The sequence below is a fragment of the Hippichthys cyanospilos genome, chromosome 22 (assembly GCF_059441005.1).
Source record: "Hippichthys cyanospilos isolate Australia breed blue-spotted pipefish chromosome 22, RoL_Hcya_1.0, whole genome shotgun sequence".
Classification (NCBI taxonomy): domain Eukaryota; kingdom Metazoa; phylum Chordata; class Actinopteri; order Syngnathiformes; family Syngnathidae; genus Hippichthys; species Hippichthys cyanospilos.
In genome coordinates this window covers 5509933-5521043 of record NC_142390.1, presented here as the reverse complement: position 1 = coordinate 5521043, position 11111 = coordinate 5509933, and the positions used below count along the sequence as shown (strand labels likewise).

General features: G+C 41.9%; 3 protein-coding genes across 4 annotated transcripts; 1 reads left to right on the top strand and 2 right to left on the bottom strand.

The window, feature by feature from the left end:
• Position 1: 1 nt before the first annotated feature.
• Positions 2 to 4793, bottom strand: dnai7 (dynein axonemal intermediate chain 7). 2 transcript variants are annotated; one of them, XM_088406400.1, is made up of 17 exons: positions 4626 to 4793; positions 4480 to 4494; positions 4308 to 4380; positions 4145 to 4233; positions 3972 to 4076; positions 3748 to 3885; positions 3540 to 3674; positions 2820 to 2923; positions 2591 to 2749; positions 2353 to 2527; positions 2189 to 2267; positions 1890 to 2050; positions 1663 to 1822; positions 1217 to 1512; positions 986 to 1144; positions 596 to 709; positions 2 to 308 (listed from the first exon to the last, which is right to left on the bottom strand). In XM_088406400.1, exons 1-17 carry the CDS (start codon positions 4626 to 4628, stop codon positions 33 to 35), a joined length of 2241 nt encoding a protein of 746 aa, XP_088262526.1. In that variant the 5' UTR covers positions 4629 to 4793; the 3' UTR covers positions 2 to 32. The 2 variants fall into 2 exon arrangements, with proteins under 2 accessions (XP_088262526.1, XP_088262525.1); XM_088406399.1 differs by lacking the exon at positions 4626 to 4793 and having other exon boundaries at positions 4480 to 4572.
• A 375-nt stretch (positions 4794 to 5168) lies between these two features.
• Positions 5169 to 6411, top strand: lyrm5a (LYR motif containing 5a). The gene is made up of 3 exons (XM_088407039.1): positions 5169 to 5240; positions 5480 to 5542; positions 5830 to 6411. Exons 2-3 carry the CDS (start codon positions 5498 to 5500, stop codon positions 6040 to 6042), a joined length of 258 nt encoding a protein of 85 aa, XP_088263165.1. The 5' UTR covers positions 5169 to 5240; positions 5480 to 5497; the 3' UTR covers positions 6043 to 6411.
• Positions 6248 to 10528, bottom strand: slc5a8 (solute carrier family 5 member 8). The gene is made up of 17 exons (XM_088407033.1): positions 10301 to 10528; positions 9760 to 9879; positions 9566 to 9631; positions 9443 to 9494; positions 9309 to 9376; positions 9207 to 9245; positions 8996 to 9111; positions 8675 to 8815; positions 8482 to 8611; positions 7944 to 8032; positions 7765 to 7874; positions 7635 to 7702; positions 7483 to 7569; positions 7219 to 7421; positions 7046 to 7149; positions 6736 to 6824; positions 6248 to 6651 (listed from the first exon to the last, which is right to left on the bottom strand). Exons 1-17 carry the CDS (start codon positions 10526 to 10528, stop codon positions 6535 to 6537), a joined length of 1827 nt encoding a protein of 608 aa, XP_088263159.1. The 3' UTR covers positions 6248 to 6534.
• Between the last annotated feature and the right edge of the window lie 583 nt (positions 10529 to 11111).

The window sequence follows — 11111 nt, the reverse complement described above, 5'->3', positions numbered from 1 at the left end:
ATAGGATGTATTGTGTTTTATTTCACACAGGATTAGCAAAACATGAGCGGCCTGGTCGCGCAGAAGAGACTCTGAACGGTGTCCGCGAAGAGAAAGTGCGTCTCTCGGGTTCGACTTATGCCTTCGGGGCTCATGTGGTCCTGCAGCATGTGGATGAAGGTGGAGTGAAACTCGCTGTCCGGATGATGATCGGTGCAGAAAACCTCGCTCGCTTCCGTCATCTCCAGCTTCTGGAATCTCTTAGGTCCCACCAGGTAGAGATTCCACAAATCTTCGGGTGCCGGGGCTGGGCCCTGGTGCTCGCAGACCTAACGCCAAAAAGCGTGTAGCGACATCATCTCAAAACCTGACCAGAGCGGAGGTTGCTTTTATGAAAAAATGCAATACATCGTCCTGAGACATTCTATTCATTTGTGTCCATTTTGCCTCTGCGAGACACCGACAGGGTCAAGATGTCCTCAAATGAGCACGATATGACTCACTGGGGTAGCAGTTCCAATCAGTCAGAAGATTGAAACCAAAAGCAAATGTCCACTCCAGTGGACACACAGAAATAGGCTGTCTTTCAGAAGGATACGTATATGAAAGGACTCACCTTTATGATGATATTATCTGGACCGCTTTTGGCATTCCATTTGCTCCATGAGAAGGCACAGACTGATGCAAAGAGGGCCATCTGTTCATAGGCGTTGTGTTCTCTAAGTGGGTCCTTCAGACAAAAACAGCCACAAAATCTGTTTTATGAAATGAACTCGAGTGCTGTGCAAATGTAAGTTTGCCAGGCAGAACGTGTAGTTGTTCCTTTTTAAAATCATTTTGCGATAAATTAACATAGTGTGTATCTGCGCAATGCGAAATGTTAAACGCCTGCTTAAATTTGCTCATTTTAAATGTACATATAAAAGGTCTGTTTTATATATATATATATATATATATATATATATATATATATATATATACACATGCTATGATGCAGAATGGTGACCTTGCAGCAGGAAGTGACAAACTTGTCGGTGTGCTCGTTGACAAAGATGTTGATCCCCGCCTTGAGCATGGCCTGCTGCAGCTCGGTCGCACTCATCCACTTGTCAAAAAGGTTAGGCAGGCCCATTTCTCGGTCTGTTTGCAGCATGCATTGATTCCCCTGGAGAGTCAACGCCAAAATCCCAGTCACAATCTGCATTATGTCCTCCTCCAGCTTTTTTCTGATGCCCACCTGTACGGTGATGCTGAGGTCAATGAGCGGCCCTCGGATGCGGAAGACAGCCGAGTCTTTGTCCAGCGGCAGCAGCTCCCAGCTGCGGAAGGGAAAATTGGCGTAGGTGTGCTGCATCAACACAAAGGGGTAAAAGGACTCCATCTTGAAGGACACCTTTATCCCTCCGGCCGCCTCCTCCTCTCCTCCTCCCTTTTCTTCCCCCTCCCCCTCCCCCTCCTCCTCTGCCTCCACTTCCTCGGGCGTATACTCTTGGTAAGAGAAGTCGGAGATACCGTCCATCCTCCAGTACTTGCCTATGTGACAAAATTCCAGTGAAGAATTCAATGGACAAATTTTGCACGATGCTACTTGAAGATTTGAAAGAATGCCCAGGAACCGCCGCTGTCGGATCTTCAAAATGAACTACAACTATACGTGAGTGCCCCAAATGACTCATTCCATACCCTCAGCATCCCAGCGACCCACTTGAGGGGTTTCCAGAAAGAACACCGTGTCAGGCAGTTTCACGGACACGCCGACAAGTGGGGAGGCGGTTTCCTCATCGTCTGTCAGGTTTGACTTGTCGGGAATGTACTCGAAAACCTTCAGGCTAGCTTCCGACACCTGTGAAACACTACAAGTGAGGACAACATCATCCTGAAATGTTAAACTCTTTTATATTTGTATCCACCTTTCGGATTTCCCAGCCCTTGACGTGATGGGATTGCGGCGGGAGGTGGAACAATTCGTAGTAGAAGACTCCACCCAGAGGCGTGTACTTCCTGAGGTCCACCACCTTGATGCCTTCGGCAACATCTGCATCGTCGTCCGAGGGCGGCGGAGGCTCTTCGGCTGGAGGCAAAGGGCGATAACACAGCTTTACTATGACCTTTACGCAAGTATTTTCTCAACCTTTTTTCACTGGTGCATCGAAAAGCTCCCTTTTTTTCTGACAGTTGCACATTGAGATGCAAATTGGATCAGGCTTACCTGCAAGGACCTCCACCTGCGTTACAATCTGATCATCCTCGGCATGACTACTGCCGGACTGCTGACTTTCTGAGCGGTCCTTAAAAAAATTTTAAAAAATTGCTGGCTGTGAACAAAATGTGGTGTTGACTTTTTCGAGTGTATGTGGTGGTGCATGGCCTAACCGAAATCATTTCAGACTCTCGTGCTGACAGATCTTCCTCTTCCACTATTTGTTCCTGTTCCTGCACCGGGGCAAGCTCCTCCTCCTGCTCTTCCTCTGTCTCCTCCTGCGTCTCTTTTGCCTCATCGTCCTGCTCTGGTACCTCAGGTGGAACCTCCTCGAATTCAGTAAGCAATCTGGGAACGTGGTAGAGAGTGAGTCTAAAAATGTGGAATTGTAAAGTGAAGGATTTGGCTCACCTGGGAGGGGCGATGGATATTTTCTGGTGGGTCATCCTGGACAGTGAGGACAAGTGGTCGTAGCTGGTGTAAAGGACCCGGACGGCGATTTTGCTCATGGCGAGCTGCTTAGTGAGCTCAAAACCCATCCCCACCTCCGCAAAATTCAAACATTTAAACCTGGGATGTCATACAGAGAGATATAGTGTACATGTATTTGAACCCTCCTCGATGGTCATCTACTCAGTACCTTGCCTTCCTCATGAGGTTGGCCCACAAACACAAGGTGGCTTTCTCATCTTTAATCACGGCCTGCATGTTGCCCGTCTCGGTGTCAATGTTGTTGCTGGCTTCCTAAAGACCATACACACCGTGTAGTTACACTTTTACAACTCAATTATGATATAGTGACGTGGGAATACAGTGCTCCATATTTTGTAGAAGATGACCTCAAAAATGTTTGTAATAAATTTACAGTACAATACATACACACACACACACATATATATATATATATATATATATATATATATATATATATATATATATATATATATATATATATATATATAATAAAAAATATACATGGTGTAAGCCTACTATTATCGAGCCTATTTTCATTCGATTGCACCATCGAATTAATATTTTATTTATATATTTAAATAATATTTCAAAATATTTTAAACCTCAAAAATGTAATATAGAAAAATATTTAAAAATATTTTAATTACATAATAAATTATTTATATTAAAAATGATGTTATATTTTTTGATTAAAATACTTTTCTGTGTTACAAAATTGTTGAGGTTGTCTTCTACTAAATAGGACATTTTCATCACTCATCATTTAAAAAAAAATCAACTGAAATTTGGTTCAAATTGACCCAAATTTTGGGTTGGTCTGAAGGCCTTGATACAACACTTTTTTTGTGTATTTATTTTGTATCCTAGATTTCTGGCCGGAGTGCACCTTGAGGATTTCCATGCTGCTGTTGAGAATCTTGTCATAGACTATCTCTTGAAGATGCAAAAGTGTCTCTTGGTATTTGGGGATGTAGTTTGCATCCGTCACCTCTCTGAGCATCATCTCTAAGTCTTCGATGAGCTGCCAGGGACATAATTACCACTCCAAGTAAAGGTCGGGACATGTTGCAGTGATAGGAAAAAGAGCTACAGACTTGTAGAGCGATGTTACACTGCTTGAAGACCATCTTTATGTTGTACTCTGGGTTATCTCGCCACAAGCTGATAAAAGTATTGATTTCCTGCTGCACTGCCGGGTCTGGAATTTCACAGCATCGCATGTATTTCTCCCACTGTGTGTACACAAATGAGTTCATTCAAACAAAAATAACATTTGTAAAGGGGTGTGTGAGTATACTTTTGTTTCTTTCAACTGCACCTTGGACATTTGTGTGATGTCATTTTTATATTTCGTCACAGCCCAATAATTCTTTTGCAGAAGCGAGTGTAGTTCTCCCAGCTCACTACCCCTGCGTTTGCGGTCCTTTAAGCAAAACAAAAACATACAATAAGTTATTTAGAAAAGCATACACTGATATGCTGCTGGAGTACCTTCGCCTCGAGCATTTCCAAGATTTCCTGCCTTCTTAACCTTTCCAAACGTTCCTCCTCTTCTCGCTCTGCTTGAATCCGGGCTTCCTCTGTACACCAATACAACTTGTTATGCAAGGACAAGTACATTTATTTATTGATAAATTTGGAGCTGTTTGACAACCTTCCTCTCGCAACCTTCGCTGCTCCTCCTCGAGTTTCAGCCTTGCCTTTTCAGCTTTGGTTAGCTTTTTACCCTGGAATACAGCAAACAAAATAATATGAGGCAAGCATATTGTGTACACTTTGTTTTTTCGTTTTGCATGAATTTTTTGGTGCTTTTTTTTTTGGATTACCTTTTTCTTGGGAGGCTTCCGTTTAGTCGCAGGAGATACAGCAAGATTTTGTTGAAAGAAGGGCAATCGCATAATACGCAATTCCAGAATGAAAAAAAAAAGTATTAGAACAGATTTAAACGAATTGTTAGGCGTAGTAAACTCACCATGATGACTAAGTGGGGTCTGTTTTTAAGTAAACAGTGATTGAAAGTCAATCATAAACCACAAAATTAGTGACGAAAACTTCGAGATGAAGTTAAGTAATTTACATTGAGCCACAAATAAAACAACTTTTCCTACGCTTCGTTGCCGAGTTCGACACTTCCGAGCACCGTCAGATCTCCATAGCAACGTGACGCCGAACACAGCGATACAGCACTATTATTAGCCGTGCGTTGATGTCATCAATGTGGCGTCACCAATATTATACAAAAAGACCTTTCATTAATTTTGTTGTTTGTGGAAAAAAATGTCGAGTTAAAATATAAATGCAGAATAAGAACGTCGAGCATTGTAAATTTGGTTTTCATAAAAATAAATATAATCAAATAAATGTAAGCAATTTGACCATTAGAACACAATTTTAATATAATAACAAATAAAAGAAAAAATAAATGATATAAAAATGGCAATTGCAGGGGCAAAAATAACCTTACGCCGGTTTGTTATTATTTGCGCCATTGGTAATGATGTACGGCAGCTGTTTGTTGTTACTTACGACATTGGGAACGATTTACGACAGGCTGCACGATAGCCCCTACCACAAGGACAACGCAAAGGTTTCTCACCACTATTCATTATTTTTTACATACTCTGTGATAAAACCAACAGACATACGTGTGTATGTTTCTTCCGAACAGTTTTATAATGTGCTGTTTTGCAAACCTCGATGCAATGTAATTTAAAACCGCTTGCTCCTGTGCTATTGTTTAGCTAAAGCTAATTGTGCACGTCAGTCCTTCACCTTTTTCTTACTACAATAAAGTTGATCATCTGTTATGATCCCTCTTCAATTTAGGGTTGCCGTCCTACTCACATGGCGAACCCTCTACGTGGCGAAGTTATTAAGCTTTACAAAAATGTAAGTGCACTTTTGCGCCCCCTCCCCCCCGTTATTGCCTTGCATTGATTTGCCTCAACTTTAACTGAAATAATAGAGATGCATATTGCTTTTGCTTTTCTTCATGGATAATGTGCAAAGTAGTATAGGTTTTGCTGCTTGGATACACTGAGCTTCGTTCTTGTCACACAAAACATGTCAGTTAGTTGTCAACATAAAATCAACAAGACAAAACTTAATTTAATCGATAACCAACCAGGATGAATTTTCTATGAGGTGCTCAAATGTGTTTTTGCTCTATCCAAAAGCTGCTGTATCTCGGTCGGGACTACCCGGAGGGATCGGCCTTCTTCCGAGAGCGCCTTAAGTCGGCCTTTATGAAAAATAAAGATGTGACAGACCCTGAGCACATCAAAAAGCTTGTGGGACGAGGAGAGTTTGTCATCAAGGAGCTGGAGGCGCTCTACTTTCTCAAGAAATACAGAGCCATGAAGAAAAGGTATTATGACCCGGAAACATAACCGACAAGGATGATTGAAATCCTAGCCTGTCAATTAGCCATAATTATTCACATGTCGGATCATTCAGCAGTGTTTGAAACGCAAACACTCTTGGGCAAGAACTCAAAAATGAAATGTTTATTATGTGACTTGATTTTGATGTTTGCCTTTTGCATACACACGACTAGAGGCATGTGATTTGTTGGAATAATGTGGAAGCATCCAGAATGGCACAACAGTGACTGTTTATTTCTTGCTACCAACAAAACATACATTCTTCATGAGTCTGATCTTTCATGGATTCAAGGGGAATTTGTGACAGATGAATGTAAATGTTTGTAAATCCAATATGTGTATTAAGTACAACAAAATAAATGTCAACAAAACAAAGAGGCCTTACATATTTGAATTTCCCTCACAGTTGTCATGGTGATGAATGGGCCCCCAAAGTCCTAAATAACAATTATAATATCATGTGTTGCTTTGTGACAGTTCTACAAAATAATATGGAGTTCATGTAGGTTTCTTGCATTTAATGTAGTCTTCCAGCTCAATGTGGCAGAAAGCGGGATTAGTATTGCCGGCGTGTTTCTCTTTGACTCGTGTCAGGCCAGGCTTTCGACCTATTATCTTAAGAAAAAAGAAAAAAAAAATAAGTGAGCAATTGCAGAAATTGTTGCATCGGGCAATCAAAAACGATAATTGTCCACTTACTCTGGTCTTGAGAGCTTTGAATAGGCAAAAGATGGTTGTGTCTCTTTTCATCAAAATAAGCCTTGATTCCACTTTGCTCTCCCAGCCTCCTGAAATTAGTGATGGGGCAATGAAGCTTCATGAAGCACTTGAGATAATCACTAAACGGTTGCTCTCGGATGAATCCTAACGCTTTGGAATTTATTCAATTTTCACTTCCCCTTTGAAATAAAAATGGCAGCTAGCAGAGTCAAAAATATCACAAGTGCTTCATGAAGCTTCATTTGGCTTATTATCACTTATTCGCAGACTGCATCAAAAAATGTTCTACCTGTGACAAGGCTGATAAAAAGGCCCACTAAGATGGTTGTGATGGTTCCAATTGGACTGAAATAAAGGTAGGACAAGGAGTACCAGTTGTCCTCCAAAGGACTCCTTGAAAAGGGAGAAAAGAAGAGTCAAAATATGAAGCTCTCCAACAAGATGTTCCAGTCATGGTCTAACCTCACTGGAGAAGTAGCAATGTGGCTCATGCTTGTAGGCAACACCGTGGCGGTCCAGTTGAGGTTGTCCCAGTTGGTGAGGTTACAGCCCTCGGTGGTGAGAGGCAGAGGTCGACTCAGATAGGAAGGCGGGGGGAACATCTGGGCGCCCATGCCTACCCAAAGTGACAGGACCAGGCCGCATCCCAAACCTGACAAGGCTCCCTGAAACACATTCGAGTCACTTGGAGATGTTGTTTTTCTCATACCTCGAAATATAACTCACTTTTGAATTGGCAAAGGGAAAGATGATACCCAGTGAGAAAAGCCCAAGTAAAGGACCTCCGATGATGCCAAAGATGCTGATGGTGGCCTGCATGGAAGAAGACCAACATTCAGAGAAGTCATCAAACTTATTTTGCTACTATGAGGGACTACCTGCAGTATTCCGCCCATGAGTGAGGCCACTCCTGCCATCCCAATGCATAAAGCGCCATATAAAAAGCCTGCAAATATTCCCATTACATCCAGCGCACTCATGTGGCACATGATGGACATCAATGCTTACTCAGAACTTTGGAAATCGAGGACAGCTTCTCGTCGGACACTCGCGTGTGCGGTTTGATCAGGTCTTCAACAGTCACTGCAGCTAAGGCGTTGATGCTGGATGACACCGTGCTGCATTTGAGAGCATCAGAACATCACAAGTCCCAAAAAGTCCCGTTTTTAAAGTGTAGTAAGAAGGACCTTAGTGATCCGCTGTATGCCGCTGCCACAAATAGTCCAGGGAGGCCAGGGTAGTCTCCCAGGATGTCCATCACCAAATATGGCATCAGCTGCACACAGCCAAATAATAGCGGCTTTGGTTTGGCCTCATCCAGGGGTGGTCAAAATTTTTGCTTTGTTTTTTTCAGGATGTGTTTTTTTTCCCCCTATAAGTTAATTTAAAAATTTTTAAGTATGTAAGTATGTTTAAATAAGAGATAAAAAATAGGGATATTCTTGAGTATTCTCTGATACCAAGTACCGATACCACTCATACTTATGATGCAAAATATTCACCTTTCCCATGACTTTTACTATTCATTTGTGATATTTGCTTTGTGATTGTAAAATATAGCAATATAGCATTTTACTTAAAATGTCTTGCTGGTAAATGTCTCATTTCTAGTTTGTGATTGTGAAACTACTCAGGGAAAGCGGCCAATTTTAGTATCGGTAGTCATCACCAATTCCCCTTTTAATAAGGCAATGAACTAATTTCACATCTTATGTTTGATTGAACCTGATCCGGAGCCGAAATCATGCCGGCAGTCCACGGGTCGCACTTTTGGTAGACGGAATAGAGGCACATCCCAGCCAAGACGGACGACAGCAGGATGCACCACAGGCCCATCAGATTGATGAACAAGGATCTGGAAAGTCCAAATGATGGATAAATAACACATTTTAGCCCATGAGCAAGAGTGAAAACTCACAATCTGGCGTGAGTGATGCTCTTGCAGGCGATGTAGCGCTGAACCTGGGCCTGGTTTATGCCGTAGATGCTGATCCAGACAAAGGTTCCGCCCAAGGTCACAGTCCAGAACGTGTGTCTCTTCAGTGGGTTGGGATCAAAGCTGGTCAATGACAACGCTGTCCTTAAAGACTTAATGAAGGAAGAGTTAAAGGGGTACTAAACTTATTTTAACCATTTAGCCAGCTCTAAAAAAAAAAGGATGGAAGGTAAAACTTGTCTTCCTTTTTTTCATAGTTGTTTTGCATGCGTTGTATTTGTCCTGTTGTTTCATCCTACTCACTCCCAAACATCCAGCCTCCCTCCGCGACGGGAATCTGCAAGGATGGGTCCCATCCCGCCTTTGAGGACCACGCAGCGGATGATGACTGATAAGAAGCCCGCAAACATGACACCAACCTGAAGAGGCAGTTGACACCTCATCAACTCATTCAATGCCAAAGACGTATTTTTTATGTATGGATGATCTAGACAAAGATCTATCAAAATCTCACCTGGAAAACATCTGTCCACACCACCGCCTTCAGCCCACCCTGTTCAATGAATTTGGTTAGAATATCAATCTGGAGGCCATCTATTCTGACCTTTGACCTTACCATGGTGCAGTAAAAGGTGCACACCACTCCAGTAGAAATGACGGTGCTCCAAAGATCCATCCCGGTGACTGTAGTGCGAGGCAAAAATGTGAGCTCCACTGCACCTTGAAGCACCTTTGAGTGGAGCACCATACCTTGGTTCAAAGCCAGAGCTGGAGTGTAAATGACGATGCCCGTATAAAGAATCTAAACAAAAATCCAATCGTTAAAATCGCATTAATTTTTTTTTCGTCATCTCTTTGAATGATGTCTCTTACCGTCTGCACAATGAAGAGAATTGTTCCCAGCAGTCGGGTGGCTTTGTTAAAACGGAGTTCCAGATACTTGACAGAAAACATCAAAGAAACACAGAGTATCAATCGCAAAATTGAAAAGCAAAATGTAATTATTTTAAAAACTCATTCAGCCTATAACCAAAATGACTTCTAAAGTACTGCGCATGATTTCAGACCTCATAAGTGCTGGTGATGGACAATCTGTAGAATACAGGGAGGAACATCTCAGACGTCACCACCATGGTCATGAGATAGGAGAGACCATAAAATATGATGCTGGCTCCATAACGATACACCTTTACAGAAGACATTTTTAGAGCATCAAAAACTTATGCATGATACCTGACAAAATGTAACTCCACTGTGATTCAAATCCTTTTTGCCATCTCACGGACACTTCATGGGAGCAAATCTAATCTCATGGTTTTTTTAAATGCTGTGATGGGCACAGTACTTTTTTCTTTTCAAATTAAGAGCAAATGAATTGGAACATGGTATACTTCTTTCCGAAAATTTTGTATGCCTTTATTTTGTTATACAGTTGCACACTGTCATTGAGTGTCAATTTTCCAGCAGATGAGCCAGAAATAAAACGGATGATCTATCTTCTTGAGTTCCTGGATGAAATACGCCAAGAGATACAACTATAAATGAAGTTTAATGTTTAATAAATCATAAAATTATGATACAGCACAATTCATTTAGATTCTTGCTTACCTCTGCTGGGTTGGACAGCACCGTGATGGCCGACATGAAGCTGGCCGTCAGGGACAAAGAGACGGGGAGAGCCGAGAGTCGGCGCCCGCCTGTCAGGAAGTCATCCGCGCTCCTGAGGGCCCGGTCGGTCCAGGCGTAGTAGACTCCGATGGCGGCGGACACAGCCAGCATGAAAGCAAACACCACGTAATCGGCAGGGGCAAAAGACGCCCCGACCGCGAGCGCCATTGACCTTCTAATAGAATGTCAGACTGGGCAAAAACAGGACTTGAGACCTTTTATATTGTGTGAAGGAGGAAGGGGGAGGTGGACATTCCAAGCAGGTACATGAAGAGGAGGCAACAGACCAGTAACTCGGCCAAGATATCGTCAGTACACACACATCAGCACTAAAACCATGAACCAAACACGCACATAATGTTTTGTTTTTGTGATAAGGTGGGCAATTTTTCCCAAATGCTGATTCTCTGACCCTGAAATGTCTCTGACAGTTCCGTCAAGAGTGCTCAGTTAAGTTTTCCAAAGTTATAATTTTCATTTTTAGGGCGCCAAAAGTTTTTGCCAGATTTATTTGTCTCATAATGAAGGTACAGAAAACTGAGCATTGGATATCAAGTGTACTTGAGGTTGTTGTTGTTTTTTTTTTTCACTAAATCTTTTACCCTTTTAATCCTCCGTCTTAAACTTGTTTCAAACCTAAACTAATATATTTTATTACATATCTTTAAATATTCAAATCTCGTGTTAAAAAGTTTAGTATTTATTTGTAAAAACTTGGGGACTTATTGACGGCTCAAACAAAACCGGAAGC

What these genes read in the sequence shown, in the direction of transcription:
- dnai7 (XM_088406399.1), bottom strand. Translation starts at nt 4,551, where the DNA reads ATGCGATTGCCCTTCTTTCAACAAAATCTTGCTGTATCTCCTGCGACT. An exon ending in TGGAAATGCTCGAGGCGAAG is followed by an intron (nt 4,077 to 4,144) that starts GTACTCCAGCAG and finishes TTTTGCTTAAAG; the next exon opens with GACCGCAAACGCAGGGGTAG. An exon ending in ATATCCATCGCCCCTCCCAG is followed by an intron (nt 2,528 to 2,590) that starts GTGAGCCAAATC and finishes CCACGTTCCCAG; the next exon opens with ATTGCTTACTGAATTCGAGG.
- slc5a8 (XM_088407033.1), bottom strand. Translation starts at nt 10,528, where the DNA reads ATGGCGCTCGCGGTCGGGGCGTCTTTTGCCCCTGCCGATTACGTGGTG. An exon ending in TGCTGTCCAACCCAGCAGAG is followed by an intron (nt 9,880 to 10,300) that starts GTAAGCAAGAAT and finishes TCTTCTGTAAAG; the next exon opens with GTGTATCGTTATGGAGCCAG. An exon ending in CTCGATTTCCAAAGTTCTGA is followed by an intron (nt 7,703 to 7,764) that starts GTAAGCATTGAT and finishes GAATATTTGCAG; the next exon opens with GCTTTTTATATGGCGCTTTA.
- lyrm5a (XM_088407039.1), top strand. Translation starts at nt 5,498, where the DNA reads ATGGCGAACCCTCTACGTGGCGAAGTTATTAAGCTTTACAAAAAT. An exon ending in TTATTAAGCTTTACAAAAAT is followed by an intron (nt 5,543 to 5,829) that starts GTAAGTGCACTT and finishes TCTATCCAAAAG; the next exon opens with CTGCTGTATCTCGGTCGGGA.